The sequence below is a fragment of the Gracilinanus agilis genome, chromosome 4, assembly GCF_016433145.1.
Source record: "Gracilinanus agilis isolate LMUSP501 chromosome 4, AgileGrace, whole genome shotgun sequence".
In the NCBI taxonomy this organism is placed as follows: domain Eukaryota; kingdom Metazoa; phylum Chordata; class Mammalia; order Didelphimorphia; family Didelphidae; genus Gracilinanus; species Gracilinanus agilis.
The window spans coordinates 327,645,269-327,668,640 of record NC_058133.1 but is presented as its reverse complement, the minus strand read 5'-3'; the positions used below and the strand labels follow the sequence as shown (position 1 = coordinate 327,668,640).

Below are 23,372 nucleotides of genomic sequence, written 5' to 3'. Positions count from 1 at the left end.
AATAGCCAACAAGTTGAAGGTAATATTCTCTGTGTAGACCTTTTCCTCTTTCCCTTTTACGATTTCCTTGATATAAGAAACTCCTTCTATTAATACAGGTCAGCACCTGCTCTACAGTTTAAGGTCTTAGATAATTGCCTGGGAAATTAAGTTGCTTGGCCTGTGTCAACTCAGCCAGTCTTTGTCCAAGATTGGACTTGAATACAGGTATTCTGGACTCTAAGACCAGAAAATTATCTTCTGGATTGCCTTCTGGTTTGTTTGTTTGTTTGTTTAAAGGATCTTCTTAAATGACTACATTTCTACATCTCACTTTCCATGTATAAACATCTCATCTAAGGACCTAGGACTTTATCTTTTGGTTTCAATGATTTCTGAAGGAGAAGAACTGGAATACATTGTCATTCTGAGTTAAATGTCTGAGTCAGTTGCTTTCAGGTACAGGGCTTCCTTTGAGGCAGAGTTATAAAACCTCTTCCACATTTTATTTTATTTTATTTATTTTTATTGCCATAGAAACAAATGTCCACTCCTGGAAGTGAAGCCTTTCTTTACTCTTTTCATTGACGGTAGTGTAGTGGCCAAGGAACTGCTATGAATTTGGAGTCAGACAACCTGGGGTCAAATTGTAACACTTAATACCTGTGTGATTTTGGACAAGACTTAGTACCCTCATCATTAAAAAGGAGGTCAGCTTAGATAGATCTTCCAGGTTTAGACCTATGATCCTATGAAATAAGAACCCACTTAAATATATAAATGAACCATAAAACTTTGCAAAAAGTTTTCCAAGGGATTTGGGACTTAAAAGGACTCTGAGGAAAATTTCCAAAAAGAACATTGAAAAATTTAAATAAACTATATGAAAAAATTTTATACTAGGAACTTTAAAAACAAACCTTTACCTTTTGTCCTAGTAATTGTCTTCTTTTAAAAAAATCCTTACCTTTTCTCTTAGACTCAATACTAATTATCAGTTCCAAGGCAGGGCAATTACGATTAAGTGACTTGTCCACAGTCACTCATCTAGGACATGTCCACCTAGCTGCACTGGTCCTAGTAATACTGTAAAACAGGTAGGCAAACAGAGTTAAGTGACTTGCCTATTGTCACATAATTAGGAAGGATCTGAAGCCAGATCTGAATTCAGATACTTCTGATTCTAGGACTGATACTCTATCCTCTGTATCACCTACCTGCCCATTCTAGAAACTTTTTAAAGAGGTTGCAAACCAATGTGTCCTTAAATATCAAGAATTAGACTATTTCAATGGGGGCAGCTGGGTGGCTCAGTGGTCCAAAGATGGGAGGTCCTGGGTTCAAATCAAGCCTCAGACATGTCCTAGCTATGTGACCGTGGCCAAGTTACTTGACCCCCATTGCCTAGTCCTTACCATTCTTCTGCCTTAGAATCAATTGATTCTAAGACAGAAGGTAAGAGTTTTAAAAAAAGAATTAGACTATTTCAAGATAATTTTATAATCATTTTCTCATTATTTACCAATCTGCTTATTTGTCTTTCTGCAGCAAAAAAAGTGAGAGGTAGAAAATTTGTTGTCTAAATAAAGAATTGATAAACTCAAGAGAAGTTTGAAAAAATGCTAAAGATAAGGATTGAAGAGATATTTGGCAAAAAAAGATAGTAGGACTGAAACCAGATCAATCATAATTTCCTCTTTGACATTCTTTAAATTTAAATTTGTTTGTTACATTAAAATACTCCATTAAATCTCCCCTTTCCTTCCCTCATTAGAGCAGGCATCATTTGACAAAAAAAATATGTGTACATATAAAACAAAACTATGTCTTATTTCTATTTTATCAGTTCTTTCTCTGGAGGTAGATAGACACAAGTCATTCTTCAAACATTACTTCTGCTACTGTATATAATTTTCTCTTAGTTCTGCTCATTTCACTCTTCATAATTTCATGTAGTTCTTTCCATGTTTTTCCATAATTAACCTGCTCTTTATTTCTTAAGGCACAGTATTATTCCACCACAATCATGTGCCACAACTTTTTTAGTCATTCTCTAATTCAGTGATTCCCAAAGTGGGCACTACCACCCCCTGGTGGGTGCTGCGGTAATCCAGGGAAGCGGTGATGGCCACAGGTGCATTTCTTTCTTATTAATTGCTATTAAAATGGAAAAAAAAATTAATTTCCAGGGGGCTAAGTAATATTTTTCTGGAAAGGGGGCAGTAGGCCAAAAAATTTTGGGAACCACTGCTCTAATTGATGGACATCTTTTCAATTTCCAGTTCTTTGCCACTGCAAAGAAAGAGACTATAAATATTTTAGATCATATAGGTTCTTTTCCCTGATCATCTTAGGAATAAATCTAATAGTAGTATTGCTGAATCAAAAGATATACATACCTTTTATACATATATATATATATTTATAACTCTTTGAACATAATTGAACATAATTTGAACATAATTAAAAGATGTATACATATATCAAGAGATTATGTTCAAATTATGTTCAATTATGTTCAAAGAGTTATAAATGCATATATTTATAACTCTTTGAACATAATTCCAGATTGCTCTCTCAGTGGATAAAGAGGCAGGCCTGGAGAAGGTAGGTCCTGGGTTCAAGTGTGATCTCAGACACTTCTAACTATGTGACTCTGGGCAAGTCACTTTACCCCCTTGCCACTCTTCTGCCTTGGAACCAATGCACAGTATTCATTCTAAGACAGAAGGTAAGGGTTTTAAAAAAAATATCAGGAAGGAAAAAGAAGAATTTATCAGAGATGGGGCAGTTCAGTGGCTCAGTGGATAGAAAACTAGATCTGGACATGGGAGGTGTTGGATTTAAATCTGACCTCAGACACTTCCTAGCTGTGTGACCCTAAGCAAGTAACTTAACCCCTATTGCCTAGCCCTTACTGCCCTTCTATCTTTTTTTTTTTTAACCCTTAACTTCGGTGTATTGTCTCATAGGTGGAAGAGTGGTAAGGGTGGGCAATGGGGGTCAAATGACTTGCCCAGGGTCACACAGCTGGGAAATGGCTGAGGCCGGGTTTGAACCTAGGACCTCCTGTCTCTAGGCCTGACTCTCACTCCACTGAGCTACCCAGCTGCCCCCTCTGCCCTTCTATCTTAATATAAATTCTAAGACCAAAGGTGAAGGTTTGAAAAATAAGAAGAAAAGAGTTTGTTGGAAATGTGAAACTCAAAACTCAAGGGCCATTCACAGTACCTATTGAAATGGATTAAAATGCAACAGAAAAATCTTTAATAAAATAAATAAAAATACAAGAAAACATAGATAAAATGAATTGGTAGTTTTCTAAGTCAATATGCCTCCTGCAAGGATCTGTTTCTATTTGATTTGGACACCATTGGTTTTTGTCATTTTTCCAGAGGATGGAATTCAAAGGATGATTATTTCATTAGGGGGAAGAGGAAAGAGCTGAAGAAAGGTGCTAAAAATGATTAGTACCTTAAAATCATAGCTCTAGAGCTAGGAGGAAACTTTGAGGCCATCTGGAGTTAAACTCTTCATCAACAGATGAAGAAACTAAAATCTGGATAGATCATCTTGCCCAGTGTCACAGTTGAAATCATCAACTCAGGTTGTCTGACTCCAGAAATATCACCCATTCCACTGTATGTGAACACTATTTAAAGTGATCTTGCCAAATTGTAATAATAATATTAGTAAAAAATAATATTAATGAAAATTTAGTAAAAAAAATAATAATAGGACAAACTTTACCAACAAACTCTCCTCATGGAGAGAGAAAAAGCAATGTATAATATGGGACCAGATGGATAATGTGCCAGAATGCCTTAAAATAATCTATGAGGAAAGGGATGTCATAGAACATTGTAGAACAACAATCTAACTATGAATGAGCCAATGAACCAAAAAGGACTGTAATTAAAACACAAGGCATAATACTGTGTTATGTTAATGATACTTCAGTCCCAAGGAACCAACAGGCTCCTTTCATTGTTTCTATCCATGGTCCATAATATATGAATGTTGATGTGTCCAGATCTGGCCTATCAAAATTATAATGAATATGTAGAACTTGGATTGGGGTTCAAAGGAGACCAGTAAAGATGATTAGAGGGTTGAACAATAAGAGCCATAAGGAAAAGTTATAGGAGTCTGCATTTTTCAGCCAGGATAAGAGAAGGCCAACTTAGAATTTAATAACATTGTTGAAGCATATAAAGTAGTCATATACAGAAGATGATAATCAAGTCCTTTTCCTTTCACGAAAGAATGGGAAAAAAGAATATAAGCTCTAGCAAGGGTTCTTAACCTTTCCTGTGACTCCTTTGGTAGTAGTCTGGTGAAGTTTATGGGCTCCTCAGATTAATGTACTTAAATGTATAAAATAAAATACATAGGATTACAGAGGTTACAAAGAAAATCTATTACATCAAAATATATATATTTTAGAAAATTTCACAGACTCCAGAAAGAACTCCCAAGCTGTTGGATCATAGATAAAAAACTGGAATCTCCCCATTTCAGCAACTGAAAAAATTGAGGCACAGAGGGGTGAAGTGACTTTGACAAAGTCATAGAGATAGTCAATGGCGGAGGGGAGAGTTGAATCCAGACAAATCCTTTGATTACAAAATTTCTTTGCATTCTTCTATATTGCCTCCTGAATTTAGATCTAAAGGAACATTTCAATAGAATAAAGATTGTTAAAAATTAGAATAAGACAGGAGGTCCTAGGTTCAAACCCGGCCTCAGCCACTTCCCAGCTGTGTGACCCTGGGCAAGTCACTTGACCCCCATTGCCCACCCTTACCAATCTTCCACCTATGAGACAATACACCGAAGTACAAGGGTTTAAAAAAAATTAGAATAAGATATCAAAAGTGTTACAGAATCGGCTTCTAGAGAGGGTTTAAATGGAGAATATGTTTTCAACTTTTTTTCAGTGATGTATGTGATTCTGCCTTGAAGGGCTTCAAAAGATGAACTTGGATGGATTTTTCAAATTTCTACCCAGTCAAGCATTTGTGGTATTAAAATTCTGAAAGATAAGAAGGAAGTTCTGTAGTAAGACAAATTTTCATTTTATCATTATGAATTCCAAATTCAAATTTTGCCTTAGACATTTACTAGCTTTGTTCTGAGGTAACTAGGCAGTACAGTGGATAGTGTGCTGGACCTGGAATCTGGAAGTCTCGTCATCCTGGGTTTAAATCTGGCCTCAGACACTAGTTATGTGACCCTGGACAAGTTGCTTCACTCCATTTACCTCAGTTTTCTCATAGGCAAAATGAGCTGGAGAAGGAAATGGCAAATTACTTCAGTATCTTCACCAAGAAAACTCCAAATGGGGTCAAAAAGAATAGACAGGATTGAACAACAATAAAACTTTGTAACTCTATGCAAGTCAATTAGTTTCTGTTTGCTTCTGTTTCCTAATCTATAAAATGGAAATAATAAAAGTACCTCCCTTCCAGGGTTATCATGACGATCAAAGGAGATAAAATTTATACAGTACTTTGAAAACCTTAGAGAGCTACATAAATTCTATTATACTGTTATTATCATTATTAATTCTATTGACATTTCTCCTTATAACTTTCTATATTGTAAAATACATTTTCTCAGAATTCAGTATGACTATTTCTTCTCTAGATTACACGGCTAAAAATTGACAGAAACCCATTTGCCAAAGGATTTCGAGATTCTGGCCGTAACAGGTAAGGTTTTGGTACATGTTTAATAGTGATAGAATTGTTGGTAGGTCTTATTTATTGGCCATTTTATCCTGCATATTTTAAATTATAAGATATTTCATTCAGACTTCTCTTACTCCGAAAAACAGCTTTAATTTATAAAAATAGTGTCTGATAACTTCCCAAAGTTTATAGGTAGAGATAGCTAAGTAGCACAGTAAATAGAGTGCCAGACCTGGAGTCAGGAGGTCCTGGGTTCAAATTTGATCTTGGATACTTCCTAACTGATCAAGTCACCTAACCCCACCTTCCTAGCCCTTGACGTTCTTCTATTTTAGAATTGATACAAAGACAGAAGGCAAGAGTTGTTTTGTTTTGTTTTGTTTTTTAAAGAAAAGAAAATATATAGGTATTGCGATCGTAAAATTAGTGGTGCAATGGATAGAGTGCTAGACTTGAAGTCAGGAAGACAGTTTCTTGAGTTCAAATCTGGCCTCAGATACTTACTTATTTAGGTAAACCACTGGAAAAAATAAAAACTCTCTTTGCCTCAGTTTCCCTGAAAAATGAGTGGGAGAAGAAAATGACAAACTACCCCCTGTATCTTTTCCAGGAAAACCCCAAATAGGATCATAAAGAGTTGGACACAATTGAAACAGCTAAACAATAAAAGCCTCATAGAATTATAGATTTAGGACTGGACTAGAGGCCATCTAAGCCAAGCCCTTCATTTTAAAGAAGAAGAAAATGAGAACCAGATGAAATCACTCACTCAATGTCATATATTTATTAAACAATAGTGACATGATTTGAATTCAGCAATTCTGACCATCATTCTAAGGCAATTTCTACCATACCATATTGCTTTAGCTTTCAGATCATTATAAAGTCATGTGATATTTAAGCTAACTTTTGAGAGTGTTTGTTTATTTATTTTTACCAGGCGACTTTGTATGTTTTGGCAATTGATACAAAGATAATAGTACTTGGTTCGCCAAATAGTAACTACTGTGTGGTACCAATAGACAAAGAAAGTAGCAGAATAAGGAATGCCTGGTTAAGCTTCGTACAAATCCTCACCACAAAGTAGAGATAGAATTAATTAGTGTCTCAGGGTGCTTCTTGATTCTATGGTTCTAAAGGCCACAGAATCTGAAGTTAAGAGTGTTTGAAACATGGTTCCTTTAAGGCAAGACTACTTTTTTCATAGGCTTACTGGTAGCAAACTTTATTACTAGTGTCTCAAGTTCTGGGAAATCCACAGACACTGCATTTTCTCTAAACAGTTATAGCCAAATTAATCTTTTGACAAAAGTCACAAAAGTGGCAGGCAAAAACTTGACCTGTTTTTTAGGCTTTTCAAAAAGTTAAACAAAGCACTTTATTGGTGTGCATAGACAACATTTCTGATTATTTCCAAACTCTTGATTAATTGCCAAAGTAATGATGATAAAAGTTTCCCTGATCATAAAGCCTATAGCTTAATTGTTTATGTGCATTCCCAAGGAATGGATCAGAGTTTCCTTAGTTTATCTTTGTATGTAAGTCAAATATTTTAGGAACAGTCATTCAATCTTTGGGAGCTCGAGCATAATCTTTTTTAATATAATTTATTTATTTAGAATATTTTTCCATGGTTACATGATTTGTGATTTTTCCCACCCCTTTTCCCTCCCCACTTCTGGAACGGACAAGCAATTCCACTGGATTATACATGTATCATTGTTCAAAACCTATTTCCATGTTATTCATATCTGCAATAGAGTGATCTTTTAATGTCAAAACCCTAATCATATCCCCATCAAACTGAGTGAGCTTGAGCATTATCTTAAAAATGTTGTGGCAGTAGGCTGACAAGAAGAATCTCTTGCTGCAATTATAGATGTCCAGGTTCTAGTTTGGATCCTCTGAATGATTTTCAGCATTACCTTTATCAAATTATTTCACCTGTCTGAGATTTTTCTTATCCATAAAATGAGGATGAATAACACCTGCTATACCTGCCATAAAGAGTGGTTGTAATGTTTAAATGATGTAAGGCTAGATATGTACACAGAAACAAGTCACAGATACTTTGGGGCACCTAATCCACTCCAGGATCTTTGCCAAGAAAACCCCAGATGGGGCCATGAAGGGATGGACACAAATAATTTAAAAAAAAACAGCTTTACAACTGCAAAATATGATTTGTTATTTTATCATTCAACTAATCTTGAAGAAAACCTAGCATAATAATATAGGCTAGATCTATTATATATGTGTATATATACATATATATATATTTATTTTGAGGCTGAACCTTTCTTTACCTTATAAGCACCTATAAAGCCCTACCTTATACCTACCTACCTATCTATCTGTCTATTTACCTATTTCTCTCTCTTTCTCTCTCCATCCGTCTGTCTATCTATCTATCTACAACATATATATATATATATATATATATATATATATATATGTGTGTGTGTGTGTGTGTGTGTGTGTGTGTGTATATAAACATATTTATAAGGTTGGACTTTATAGATGCTTATTTCTTAAGATGATGAAATAATATATAAGAAAGCTACCTCTCACTTGCCTTCCTATTTTATCAAACTTAACTTTAAGTATTTCTTAATCTCCATATTGCTTGATCTCTTTTGCCAAGGTTACTTACTTGCTTATTTTTCTGGAGAGTTTTCACACATAGGATTATTCCTACAAAAAAATTTCTATTGCTTTGTTGTTTTTCTCTCCATTAATCTGATTTGCCAGCTGGTTTTTGTTCTGTTTTCCCCTCTCTCTGTGGTTATGGCTCTATTCCAGTACAGTACTCTATTCCTGTAATGGCTATTTGACAAAATAACTAAATGATAATAGTAATTATGACAGTAGTTAATAGCATACATAGTCTAGAATTGAGCAGGAACTAGTATAATCTCAACATTCTACATCTCAGTCCAGAGTTTCACCTAGAATGCTACTTTGTCTTTACAACTTTTATGTGATTCCCCCCTCAAGAATCAAATCTTTTATAAACCTTTTTCTAAATAAAAAATTTCCTATTAATGAGCCCCTTGTCTCACAAAAAGATCATTTCCCAAATATGTATGAAATAGACCCCCAAACCAGTTACTTCAATGGGGGAAAAGGAGAGGAATCTTCATAAATGATGTCTTGTGATTCCTAGTAAACCCTATCTCAATTATGTGTTTTGTGAGATATAAGAATCCCAATGAAAGCTCTTCTTGAAATCCTTTATTTTATTATTATTTTTACTTATCAAACAAATTTATTAACAAGGCAGAGAATTTGCCTGTTAGATGTGGATTTTCCTGGTATGCAAGTTCATTCTTCTTTTACAGAAAAAATAACCTTGCATTAGGAAAATTCATAGTCCTGGTTGAGTTTTCAGTGAGATCTGTTTTATTTGGTTTTATGAGTACATATTTTCCTGAGAAATTAGTTATTAATTGAACCATATTTTAATCAGTCCACAAGCTTTTGCTAATCATCTGGTGTATACTGTATACTGTTCTAGGAGCTAAGGATGCAAAGAAAAAATGAAATACCTCCTCTCAAGAGCTTACTTTCATTTTTGCATGCACAAATATACATATAAATAAACATATGCCTATATAAAATAATATAACATACATATGACTTCTAAATACAATTTATTTATATTATATATTACTATTTATTATTTAATAATTTATATACAATATAACACACAGTGTATTATATAATATGCTATATTATGCTAGTTATAATACTATATGATAAATGTAAAATATATGTATATATAAATAGGTACAGACATAAACATGGATAAAATAAATACAAAGTAGTTTAGGAAGGAAAGAAGGAGAACATTAGCAGATGGGGGATTTAGTTAAGAATTCATGTAAGAGGAAAGTAGTGCTTTACCTGACCCTGGAAGGAATTCCATGAAGTGAAGGGGAGGAGGAGGTTGAGTTAAGGTAAGGGTGTTATATGTACAGACAATGACAATGCAGATGCTGAATGTGAACAGAAGCAAGAAAGCAAGTTTAGGTGGACTACAGATTGCAAGGGGAATCATACATGAGACTTGAAAGATAAGATGTGAAGGGCTTTTAAAATTTTAGAGGAGATATCTTATGCCAGGCTTGGAGACAGGAGGACCTGGGTGCAAATATGACCTCAGAAACTTCTTAGCTGTGTGACCCTGGGCAAGTCACTTAACAACCCCAGTTGCTTAGCCCTTACCATTCTTCTACCTTGGAACCAATACTTAATATTAGCAAAGATTTTTTTAAAGGAATAATTGAGAGACTTGGGCTGGACGATCAATTAGGAAGCCATTGCTGTAATCCAGGTAAGAGGTATTGAGGCCCTGAATTAAAATGATGGTTTAGTGAATGGAGAGGAGAATTATACGAGAGGGTGAAGAGGTAGAAAGAGCAAGAGGTGAAAGATGAAGAGGAGGCTACCAAATAGAACTATTTGGAGTAACTATGTTATAACTCCTGTTTGTAAAGTGGCAAATTCTTTTTTTTTTTCTGAATTCTGTTTTTAGCAATATTGGTCTAGGAGTCCTGCATTGCTTTTGGTTTATTTTTGGAGTTAGAATTTTAAAGTGGCTTTAAAAATAATTAAAATTTATGTAATGCTGTCAGGTTTGAGAAGATTAAACATGCAATAACAAACACGCTGATTATTCAAAAAAGAGAGAGCTTATGGTTAAGGATGATATGAATATACATGACAGAGTTGAGAAGATACTCACTCAGCCTACGTGTCTGCACAGCAGCCAAATTTTGTTTTGAAGATTCTTTAATTCAATAAGCATTTCCTAAGTGCCTGCTATATGAAAGGTACAAGGAATACATTTTTTTTCAAGTAAGAAATAATTCTAGCCATCATGGAATTGGGGTGGGGATTGGGAGGAAAGAGACATTTAAACTGATAAACACGATCAGGAAGGATGTTATAGGACATGGTACCTAAGATGAGTCTTAGAGCAAGTGAGGATTTCAAGAGGCAGAGACTAGCAGGGACGTAGTGATCGACTTATAAAAAAATATGGAAGTAAGATATGGAAGATTAAGTCTTGGCTTTTAAAGGGTTTGAAAAAAGTCTAATTTTTATTGGAATGGAGAATGAATGAAGGGGAGTGATGTGAAATCACTCTAGAAAGGTCTGTGGGAGCTAGATTGTGAAGGGTTTTAATACCACAGTAGTTTGTTTTTTATCCCAGAGGTAATAGGAAGCAAATGAAAAAATATTTTTAGTGAAAAAAGTTCAAAAAAAATTAGCAAAAAGTGGTCATGGGTGCAGTTATTGGGCTCATTGGATTAAGAGACAGGCCTGGAGATGGGAGGTCCTGGCTTCAAATCAAGCCTCAGATGTTTTCTAACTGCGTGACCTTGGTCAAGTCACTTAATCCCCATTGCCTAGCCCTTACCACTCTTTTGCCTTAGGACCAATACACAGTATTGATTCTTAGATGGAAGGTAAGAGTTATGAAAATGATCATTCAAGTCAGTTGTTTTGTTCGATATTAAGTTTGATTTCAATAAGTTTGGTTGAACTTTTTTGTCTTTTTTAAATCTCGTTTTGTGTTATGAAAATGTATGCTCTCTTCTTATGAGTAAGTTGCTTCCCCCCTTTCCCTCAGTTCATTGAAATTATAGGAGAAATCAAATACTTGCATTAGTTTTTAATTCTTAATTAATTCAACTTACTTATGATTAATTTTTTCATATCTAAACACTCAAATTAAACAAACTAATTTTATTAGTATGACACGAAAACATGGATTCATGATTGGTGTAATTAGCGCATTGATATTTACTTTTTCTTAAAAAAAACAACTTCTAGATAAGATGTTCACTTTAAAAAGTTAAATATTTTGAAACTTGCAGATTAATTCTCTCCCTCACATAGATTTAATGCATAATTACTTCAACTAATATAAACTGTATTTTTATAGAAAAGAGAGAACTGCTTTACCTTTAATACCATTCAGCTCTAATTTACACAATTCAACTTAACAAAAATTAATAATAAGTTCCTTCTGTGTGTGTATCAGGTCCTGTGTTGGACGCTGGGAACAACTAAGACCAACAAAATCTCCAGGCCCTCAAGGAGCTTACATTCTAAGGGAGAGGAACTGGGAGTTAGATAACATTATTTCAGTATTTCTATATTGCATTATATATAATATATTACAATGGGAAAGATAATAAAAAATATAACCATATTACATGTATATTCTATATGTAGAATTATATACAATACAGAATACTACATAATAGCCATATTATATATGAATATGTTTCCGTGTTGTATAGAAATATATTCATATATAATATGTAACTATATTACATGTAGTGGAGTGGGCAAAGAGGAGATCATTTTATCAGCTGTAATGACCGAAGAAAGTCATAATAAAAGATTTGATTTGATTCATTTGTTGTGACTACCTCTGCGGAACACTGCAATCTATCTGGCCCACTTTAAAAAAAAAAATGAATTCAAATTCTATTTGTTTTTCCCCCCTATATGTCATAAACACATTGGACAAGACAAGATGTAAACAGAGGTCTCTAATTGTTTAAACTATATAAAACAATTCCCCTTAATTAAAAATGCTCCTTTCCAACCACTTTATGGTCCCACAGGCTGTTTTATAGGAATCAGTAGCTTCAGCCCTCAAAAGCTCTGCTGCAGGACATTTGCAGAGTGAAAGAGAATTTATGTGCTGAGAATAGTTTCATTCTTCAGCAAGGCCTCAGGTTTGACCCTATAAAATTTTTTACTCAGGAAGGTACAAAAATTTCTCCTCTTTAAATACTTCAGGAAAAACATAACCATTTTACTAAATAAACTTGGCCATTTGATAGCGTAAATTAGGGTGGTGATAAAATGTGGAAATTGTTCGAAGGCATCTTGTATAAATTATCGCCTTGGCCATGGTCCTCCAGGAGGTGCCTTTTATCTTAGCTTTAACTAGAAGCGAAAAGTCTCCATTACTGCAGAAAATGAAGGCTTGCCTTTATTTTTTTTTTAAATGTTCAGGTTCAGCTAATAAATATTTTATAACTGTTTCCTGCAAGATATCTCTGATCCTTTCTGGGACTTGCAGCCTGAAAATAGCCATCTCAGAAGAAAATATTGATGGCTATATATTTGATCATTCATATATTTGTAACCTTTACATGTGTTCCCTCCAAATGTGGTCTTTGAATTTTGTTGTTGATGCTCTATTGTCCCCAAGTGACTTTTTGTGAGTTTGCGGTGGCAGCATAATGAATTTGCAATGAAAAGACCTGGGGTCATAGATTTAAAGCAGGAAGGGATCTCAGAGATCATTTCATCCAACCTTCTATTTTAACAGATGAAGAAACTGAGGCTTGATCAGGTGAAATGATTTGTTCAGTTGTGTTCCAGGGTTTTTGTGGCAAAGATACTGGCGTGGTTTGCCATTTCCTTTTCCAGTGTGTCCCCTTTTTTTCAGATGAGGAACTGAGGTAACTAGGGCCTAAGAGACTTGCCTGTGGGGTTTCTTGGCAAAGATATTGGAGTGGTTTGCCATTTCTACAGTATGTTCCCATGTTACAGATGAGGAACTGAGGCAAATAGGGGTTAAGTGACTTGTTTAGGGTCATGTAGTTAGCAAGTGTCTGAGTTCATATTTCAACTTGGATCATTCTGACTCAAGGTGGGTGCTCTATTCACTGTGACACCTAGCTGTCCTTAGATGAAACCTATGAATCCCTTTAAAGGTACAAAATTAAATATGCAAAGTTAGAAAGGAAACTACAAACAAATTTAGGATTAATATTAACTTCATATACATATTCATTGCAGGCAGCATGGAGGTAGAGATCTATGTGTTTATATATGCAAAACTCTCTAGTAAAGAAATGTGGTCTCATACCCATGCCACTGTTAGATGATTCTGATGATCTAATTTGGGAATTATGATGAGAACTTGGTACCAGGAGTAGTGGCACAAGTCTGTAATATCTCCTATTGGTAGAGGCTGAGACTGATGGATCTCTTGAGCTCAGGAGTTCCAAGCTTTTAGTAGGCTAAACTGATGTATGGGGATGTGTTTCTATAAAAATCTGTGTTAGTATGTTGTACTTCTGGGGTATTGAGAAGAAGGTATTACTGGGCTACCAAGTTGCCTAAGGAGGAAGGAACTGGACAAAGTTAGAAAACCTGGGTTCAAATCTACAATCTGGTAATCCCTAGATATATTTTCTTAAGGAAGTCATTTAATTTTGGAGCTTCTGTTTCCTTAATCAGTAAATTGTGGATAATTATATTTCCTATCTATCTCACAAGCTGTCCTGAGGTTTAAAAGAATCAATGTTGTGTGTAATTAAATGCTTTAAACTGGAAAACACTAAGTAAACAGTAGTTATTACTAATTGTAGATTCAGAATTTTAGAGCTGCGAAGATGGGATTCTTAACCTGAAGTTGCTTTTTTTCTTTTTAAGAAATAGTTTGGTGATTGAATTCCAATATAATTGATTTCCTTTGTAATCCTATTAATTCAATTTTAGACATTTAAAATACATGATTCTGAAAAGGGATCTGTTGCCTTCACCAGACTACCAATAGAGACCACCACACACAAAATAGTTAAGAACCTTTGTAGCCCAGCCTTCATATTTTACCAACAAAGTAAACTGAAGCTTATGGAAGTTGGTAGTGGCAGAAATGTTAGTATAAATGAATTCTCGATTCCGAATTCAGTGTTCTATGACAACATACCATATTATTTCACTTGTTCTCAGCTATATTACAATCTTGATCTTAAGTCTCTGTGTATATCAGTTTCTTCCAGCTGGAACAGACATTCTTAACATGTCTATTTTGGAGGTTTCCACTACCATAAGTGATGTCATGTTTGTAGAAAAACAATCTCAGATTTGGAAGGGTCCTCAGCAATAATGTAATCTAAACTATTCATGCAAGAAATACCCCAATAATATCCCCATCAATATGTCTTTCAGCCTCTTCTTGAGCCATCTCAACATAGAATATGAATAATTAATACAAACAGTAATAATTATTTATTATAATTTATTTATAACTTATTATCAACACTATATTACTAAACATATTATGCCAATATCAAGATCACATTCTTTAAGATTAATACTATCCAATAATTCAAATAATATTGATAATTAATATAATGAATAGAATATTAATTCTATTAACCTACAGTATAAATGGATGTGGTCCCCTGGAGTCCTTTCTCCCTTCTACCCTTTGCAGCTCTTCCTTGTAGCAGAGGAGTTTCTTTACCTTTCTTTTGTATAATGGTTCCTTTTGTCAGTAAATGAACTCCTTTTCAGAAAAAAAATTAAATGTATAAAATAAAATATGGAGGACTAAAAAGGAAGCCAAAGGCTAGTGAAAATAAAGATGCTAGTTCATGGGTCCCATAAAATCTCCCTATAGATTGCTTCCATTCACAGAGCTAATGTTGATGTTTCTTTTTAGTATTAAATGGATCGAATGCACCTTTGATGTTTTCAAATACCTTTAAATATAGTCATGTTTCAACCTCAAGAGAATCCTGTGAGATGTAGATGCATAGACATTATCATGTCCATTTTACAGAAGAGGAAACTAGGCGACTTTTTTCATGGTCACACAGGTTGGGCAAGATACTTAACATCTGTTTGCTTCAGTTTCCCCAATTGTAAGATGTGGATGATAATAGCATCTACTTCCAGGATTGTTGTAAGTATCAAACAGAATAATAATTGTAATACAGTTGGCAAAATGCTTGGAACAAAGTAAGTGCTATATAAATTATTAGCTACTAGTAATTCTCCCTGACTCTTTAGAAGAGAATTGTATCAGGATCCTAAGGGTTCTCTTCTGCCTGTAGCAAGATCCTAACTTTCAAAGATATAAACTTAAAAGGTACAAATCTGTAATCAGCAGGATTTTAACCGAATAATCTTTAAGGGGTATTTTAATAAGCTATTTGCATTAGAAGATGTAGAGCAAACTGAAGCTAATTGGACATTTGTTTTTTACATTTAGAATGGGCTTGGAAGCTTTGGTAGAGTCTTATGCATTCTGGAGACCTTCCCTAAGGACGCTCACATTTGAAGATATCCCTGGAATACCCAAACAAGGTAAATGAAAATCCTGTAAAGTCACAAGGGTCAGACATGCAATCTGGTTCAGATACCAAGCTCAATTTGTTTTTTCATTGAACAAGAGTGTATTTTCTTCCCCTCCTCGTTTTGAGAAAGAAAAACAAAATCCTCATAACTGATATTCATCATCTAGCAAAACATGTTCACATGCTGACCATGTCCCAAAACATATATCTTTCTATACCTTGAATACTTTACCTCTCTGACCAAAGATGGGTATCTTTCTTCATAATGAATCCTTTAGAATCAGAGTTGGTCATTATATTGATATTAAGTCTCAAATATTTCAAAGTTTTTTGTCTTTATAGTGTTATAATTGTTCAGATTCTTCTCCTAGTTCTTTGCCCTTTGCTCTGCATCAGTTCACACAAGTTTTTCCAGGTTTTCTTTGAATCCATTCTTTTTTATCACTTCTTGCTGAGTTAGTTCTTAATTAGATCATCACCACCAATGAGGAAAAATGCATGACTTTGCCTCTGCTGATAATAGGAACCCAATCTCCTGTATTTCACACCCCTCAGAATCCATCTATCTCCAAGTGGTGGGATACAGATCTTCTTTGGTTTCTGAAAATATCCATGATTTCATTGGAATAGGTGTTATTTCTACAGAAACCACTCCTTCCTCTCCCTTTCTCTTCCCATAGTGGATGATTCCATGAGTTTCTGTACCCAGAGAGAGTCATCATCTGTCCACATTAAGGCACATTGTACCTCAGGCTTTACTAAGCCTATATTCAAAACTTTTCCATCTTGGCAGAATTTGTACTTCACTGGCATGACTCTTGAGGACAAAAGGCCACCTCTATTCAACTTTAAGACATTGGATTATAGAATAGTAGAGAAGTATTTGATATACTTTTTGGTTGAGACTTTGTGATTTTATTGGTGAGGGGAACTCTTGGCATAAAAAACTTCCTCCATTCATCCAGATCAGCAACTCAGTTGCAACTCACAATCTTAGAGAATTAGTCTGAGAGAGGAGGGGAACCCAATATAACAAACTTAGATGCAAGTCAAATCTTGAATATTATTAAATTAGTAATACTCCATGGGGAGGGGGGAAAGCTTTACCTCCTTCATCTTCAATATTGTCTCACTTCTTCTATACCTATTATTCCTTTCCTTATCTATTATCTTCTAAATCTATTATGAATATATATATATATACATATATATATATATACACATGCATTCTATAGGGCTCTTATAGGTTCAAAGAAAGCGAAAGAACAGTGTGAAATTGGGAGGAGAAAGAATGGAAAAAATTTCAGATCAAGGTAAAGCAGGAAATGGAGTTTAGATTTGCTACAAATCTTGGGAATTCAGACTTTGTAATATTCACTACAGTACAGAGTCTGGTCGAGGAAGCAAATTTGAGGCCATCACCACTTTTAAGAGGGGACTGAATTCAGTAAATTCTTTTCTGATTAAAATCCTGAAGGGTTATCTTTACATCATTTAATGCCAAGTCTAATTAAATCAAAAGATAGCTGAGTGTTTTGGCTGTTTATGTTTTATTAATCTTTTGTAGGAAACACAGGCTCGCCTACCTTACTTCAAGGTTCTGGAAATGGAGTTCCTACCACCCACCCTCATCTTTTATCTGGTTCCCCCTGTTCTTCTCCTGCCTTCCACCTTGGGCCAAACACGAGCCAGCTTTGCAGCCTGGCACCTGCCGATTATTCTGCCTGTGCCCGTTCAGGACTTGCCCTCAACCGGTACAGTACCTCCCTGGCTGAAACCTACAACAGGCTCACAAACCAAACCAGTGAGACCTTTGCCCCACCAAGGACTCCCTCTTACGTTGGAGTTACCAGCAGCACGACCGTGAACATGTCCATGGCTGGCAACGATGGAGACACATTCAGTTGCCCACAGACCAGCTTATCTATGCAAATTTCAGGGATGTCTCCCCAGCTGCAGTATATCATGCCCTCACCATCTGGCAATGCCTTTGCCACCAACCAGACCCACCAGGGCTCTTACAACACTTTCAGGTTACACAGCCCCTGTGCTTTGTATGGATATAACTTCTCCACATCTCCCAAACTGGCTGCCAGTCCTGAGAAAATTGTTTCTTCCCAAGGAAATTTCTTGGGGTCCTCACCGAGTGGGACCATGACTGATCGGCAGATATTGCCCCCCGTGGAAGGAGTACACTTGTTGAGCAGTGGGGGTCAACAGAATTTCTTTGACTCTAGGACCCTAGGAAGCTTAACACTGTCATCATCTCAAGTGTCTGCACATATGGTTTGATGGAGCCTTTAAGTCAAAATACTTCTTTTTTTTTTCTTAGTGTACTTTCTGTTCTTAGCTATTTGGAAGGACAATCATTTTGTGGCTTGTATAATGTGTATATAATAGAAAAAGGTGCACTGGGCCTTTGCATTGGCTTATGGTAAGAACATATATTATATATATGCTGCATATATATAATATATATTGTGTTATATATCCGTATTGTATATACATAACCTTTTGAGTTATTCAGGCTATACAACTGCACCCTCCATCTGGTAATCCAGTCGTACAAAGTGTTTGCAATGTATGCAACATATTTAGCTGAAATTCCAAGACTTTTTTTAAACACAAAATGATATATTTAAAGACTGGCCCCGATAACTAAACATTTCTAACTTAATTTATCAGAAAAGTTCTCTAAACATTTTTTCCACCTGTGTTGATAATCCAGTACTTATGACTGCTGTTATTCTTAGAGATTTGGAAGTGTGGAAGGTTACTCAAAGACAACATCCTAAGTTTTGAGTCATCTATAAGAGTGAAATAGCTTTCCTCCTCTTACTTTTCCTTATTCATCAAAAACTAGTATGGGACCTTGAGAAACAGCCTGGGACAGCAGATAGATGGGGCTGCCTCTGGGTACATGTCCTGCCATTCTGTGACCACAGGCAAGTCATATGACCTTGCAGTGTCCTACACATTTCTCTAAGACTGTAAGTTACAGACAAGTCATAATCCCCTCCTCAATAGACTTCCCACACTGTTAATCTCCCATACTAACAAAATTACACGTCCAGACCCCCCCAAACCCCTACCAAAATTTTTTTTAATCCTGTTACCTAAAGTCCTCTATGATATTGCTTCATGGAAAACCAGTAATATCACTGAAAAGAATTTTTTGAAGTTTTGTTCTCATTTTCATTCCCCAGAGAGATATTAGTGATTCTTATTCCTCTACAGAGAATGTATTTGTAGTATTTTAATTTTTGTTCGAGTATTTCCTGTTCTACCATCAACAAGATGGAAGGATACCTGTGTCTGTTAGCTGCTCAAAGTATATGGCACATATATTTTGATTGTTACTAGAGGACACAATATTTAAATCCCAGTAAAGTGGAGGTAGAGGGAGAGAGAGAGAGAGAGAGAGAGAGAGAGAGAGAGAGAGAGAGAGAGAGAGAGAGAGAGATATTGATTTAAATCCAGCTCCTCATTCTCATGATTTGAACAATGAAATACAGGAAATATCTATTTTAAATCAAAAGGATTAATGTTGTCAGTTTCCTCCTTCGCTGTGCTTGGGTCAAGGGTATGAGGGTGTCTTTTGCTTTGGGTTCTCACTACTAATTGTTTAGGTGGAATTCTTGACCTAAGGTATATTTTTGAAGGGAGGGAGGTTATGGTTCTTATTTATAATACGATGTCTCCTAACTCCCACAGCTTGGACACTCGCCCTTGTGAGCCGCCCTCTGTCAAAGTCTTTTCCTGTGAAAATTGATATGCAGCCTTTTTGGTTTTAAATAACACTACAAAGAATTTCTGTGGGTCATCTCCATGAATCTGCCTTTTGGAGTTTCTCCTGGCATACTAAAAAGCAAGGAATTTCACTAGAGGAACTGGAAAGCCATTTCTTCTTAACATTTTAAAAGCTGAGGGCATTTTGAACTTTAAGACCAGGAAAAATGAGGATCTGGCTTGGGCTGCTTCCCTCAGCATGTGGATTTAGGGGCCTGAAAAGCAAATTACTTAGAAAGCACATCATAGAACAAATGAAATTAGCTATACAGGGAGAGCAGTATTCTTGTCCTCTTGTTGAGAAAAAAACATTTTTTTTTGCCCATTTTGGACCAGTTCCACACTTTCTACGTATCAGGCTAACAATGTTATGAATTCATTATGCCTTTGCACTGAATTAATTGCTTGAATTCAGGAGTTCTTAACCTTTTTTTTTGGCAATCTGGTAAAATCTATGAACTCTTCTCAGAATAATGTTTTTAAATGAACAAAATAAAATCCATAAGATTATAAAGGAAGTCAATTATATTATTTAGCTATCAAAAAATTTTTTTAGAAAAATTTACTTATGGGTCTCAGGGTGAGGCACCTTTCTTTATTTCATCTTTGTTTTGGTCAGGAAAAGCAGTGTAGGTCATGATTTGTTCATCGGCTTCAAGGTGTTTAGGAATGTCCTGAGATTTAAAAAGAATCTACATAGGACAGAACTCATGGTTTCCATGCCTGGCCCATTTTCTTCCAATGTATTCTATATTACCAAATCCTGAATTTCAGCAGTTCATCACGGTTCTTGATTTTTTTCAGTTGACACAAGAGACTGATGTAAGGCTTTTGTAATGCCTCAAAAAACAGTGGGTATGTCTGCTTGAGTGCAGTAACTTCTGTCTGGACAAAGATTTGGAATGATGCTTTTAAAAAAGGACAAAGTTTATGAGGATGCAAGAATGTATAAGAGCTTGTTAAATATGCAAGGAGAATTCTCAGTGCCTTGAGAAAACCTGAAAAGATATTCATGTGTATGTATGTGAACATAAAAAAAATATATTTTTGTTGTTGTCAGTGACTTGGAGATGACGCAACACCACAGACATGTTGTTTGTTCATTTTAAATTCAAGATCGTTTTTATTTTCTTGAAGACTTTACAATACTACGCCAATTTTTTTCCCTTTAAAATCTTACTGTAAATAGTTATCATGGTGCCAACATAAAGACTTGCTTTTGTTATTATATTAAATAGTATCTTTGCATTGGTATCTGTAATTATCCATCTGTATTTTATTACTACAAAAATTCCACAGAAAATTATATTAAAGTATGTATCTGAACACATTATTTTGGAAGAGAATTATTGGAGTATTTATCACACACATGTGTACATGTGTGTATGTGTGTGCATGTGTGTGTTTTAAAGAGCTGTCCTCTATGAAGCCAAGTTATCATGCAAGGGACTGAATTCAGGGATTTCCCATTACAAGGGAGGAGAACAAGTGAACTTCTGTACATCTCCAGGATGTTAGAGCAGTGGCCACCATACCATTTAGAAGCAAAAGCTTTGACAGATCTTGAGCACATGAAAGTTCTTGATGTAGAAAGGAACATAAGGTTTTCTCCCCCTTCTCCTTTTTATTGTCTTCTAGGTGTAAGGCAAGAAAAAAGCTAGGATATGAGAATAAGTGGCTTAAAAACTGCCTGGCTGCTGACTGTTCACTTTTAGGCAAACAGGTTGTAATCTGTTTGACAAGATGGGGTGAGGGCAGCAGAGTTGTGATGAGCAGTTGTGTGGATGAGACCTTTCTGGCTCTAAAGGGAAGGTCATCAACATTTCCAAAGTATGGGTACCAAATTACTGATCCCCACTCTATTGGAATGTTAGGTAATGGATTTGGAGAGAGATGCTTGATTGAACAAGAATCTCTCACCTCTTACTTATTCTTCCAGTTAGGGATCTATTTGGGCCAACAAGCTTCCAGTTTAAAACATTGATATCCCCTGGGAAGGGCAAGCCTAGTAATAATTCACAGTAAGATATAAATTTAATTGGATTATTAACTTGGTTTTCTCCTTGCATCATCTAGTTAAGGTCAGCTGAGGGAATGGGAATTTCAAGAGTGTGGAGGGGTGTGTGTGAAATAAATAACTTTGGAAACAGGTTTATTTGCAAGCCTGGGAGAGGAGGAGTTTGGGCACCATGAGAGATGAGGGGCCAAAGGAGGGGAAAGGCTAACAAAGACACAATTTCAGTAATAAATTGAAAGCTTGAAGGGATTTGGGAGGTTCTCAGGTCCAGCCTGCTTATTTGATAGATGAAGAAACTGAAAACTAGCCATAATAGTGACTTACCCAAAGTGACAAGATAGTGGATGGGAGGGACATTTAAGTAGCTTGGCTCAGTGGATAGAGAGATGGACTTTTGAAGTCAAGAGGAAGAAAGTTCAAATCCAGCCTCAGACATTTATTAGTTATGTGACTCCGTGCAAGTCACTTAACTTTGTTTGCCTTCAGTTTCCTCATCTGTAAAACGAGGTAGAAAAGAACATGGCAAACCATTTCAGTATCTTTGCCAAGAAAATCCCAAATGAGCTGATTTCTCTTATTTCTCCACTATTCTTATTTTTATCTCCCTGTCCTGTTCTTTTTCCTGGTTTATGATACTGGAATTCTTAATAGGTATATTGTATGAAAGGCAGTTTCATTGAATTATAGAACTTTTATTAGAGTTGGTGAAGAAATTAGAGATCATATATTCTAATTATCTAATTTTACAGATAAGAAGCAGGCCCCAAAACATTAAATGACTTACCCAAAGTCATAAAACCGGTTTCCTTGTTCCTATCCAACCTCCCAGTCTTAAAATAAAAACAACAACAAAAAAAATACCAAATGGGATCATGAAGAGTCATACATGACTGAAAAATGATTGAACAACAAAAGTAGATCAGAGAGTCAGAACTTGAACTCAGGGACTGTGGTTCTCATTCCTTGTATTTTTTTCTATTTTACTATGCTGCTAACATTGTGATTTTGCCAAGCACATTAGTGCTAGAAATCAAAAGAATGCTACTTGAATGGTAGTGATTGAGCCTTGTGAATAGAGCACTTGACTTGGAGATTTGAAGAGCTGAGGTCAGACTCTGCCTCAGATTCCACAAATCTGTGTGACTCTGAGCAAGTCACGTAACATCTCTGACATTGGTCTCTAAGGTCCCTTCTAGGTCAAAATCTAAGATCATGAGATCCTTTGACCTTTATGCTATTCATTGCTGATAGTGACACCATAGTATTTCTTTTATGCTTTCATTCTGCCTGGGCATTGAATGTTTTGTTTCAAAAATGTAATCCAGGGTTGGTACTTTCCCTGAGTTATTTGTTGACTAATCATCATAATGGGTAGCTAGGTGGCAAAGTAGATGGAGTGACAGGCCTGGAGTCAGGAAGAATTGAGTTCAAGTCTAGGCTCAGATATCTAGAGCTGTGTGACCCTGCTCAAACCCATTTGCCTCAGTTTTTTCATCTGTAAAATGAGCTGGAAAAGGTAATGGCAAATTGCTCCACTGTTTTGTTAAGAAAATCCCAGATGGAGTCAGGAAGATTTGGACATGACTGAAATGACTAAATAACAACAATCATAACAAGTGAAGTTAACTTATCTTAAAAGTTATATAATAGAAATTAATAGGAAGGGCTGCAGCTCACATTGCTGTAAGGTTTGCCAAACAATTCTGTGAGATAGAGATTGCAAGGATTATCCCATTTTTACAGAGAAGGAGATGGTGGATGTGAGAGGTA

General features: G+C 35.5%; 1 protein-coding gene across 1 annotated transcript in view; it reads left to right on the top strand.

Moving 5' to 3' along the window:
- The window catches only part of TBX18 (T-box transcription factor 18), a 38,062-nt gene extending 19,974 nt beyond the window's left edge, over positions 1–18,088 (top strand). The window contains exons 6-8 of the mRNA XM_044674361.1: positions 5,629–5,693; positions 15,712–15,806; positions 17,364–18,088. Coding sequence (XP_044530296.1) covers positions 5,629–5,693; positions 15,712–15,806; positions 17,364–18,088 — 885 coding nt within the window. The remainder of the gene's footprint in view (positions 1–5,628; positions 5,694–15,711; positions 15,807–17,363) is intronic.
- The last annotated feature ends 5,284 nt before the right edge of the window (positions 18,089–23,372 follow it).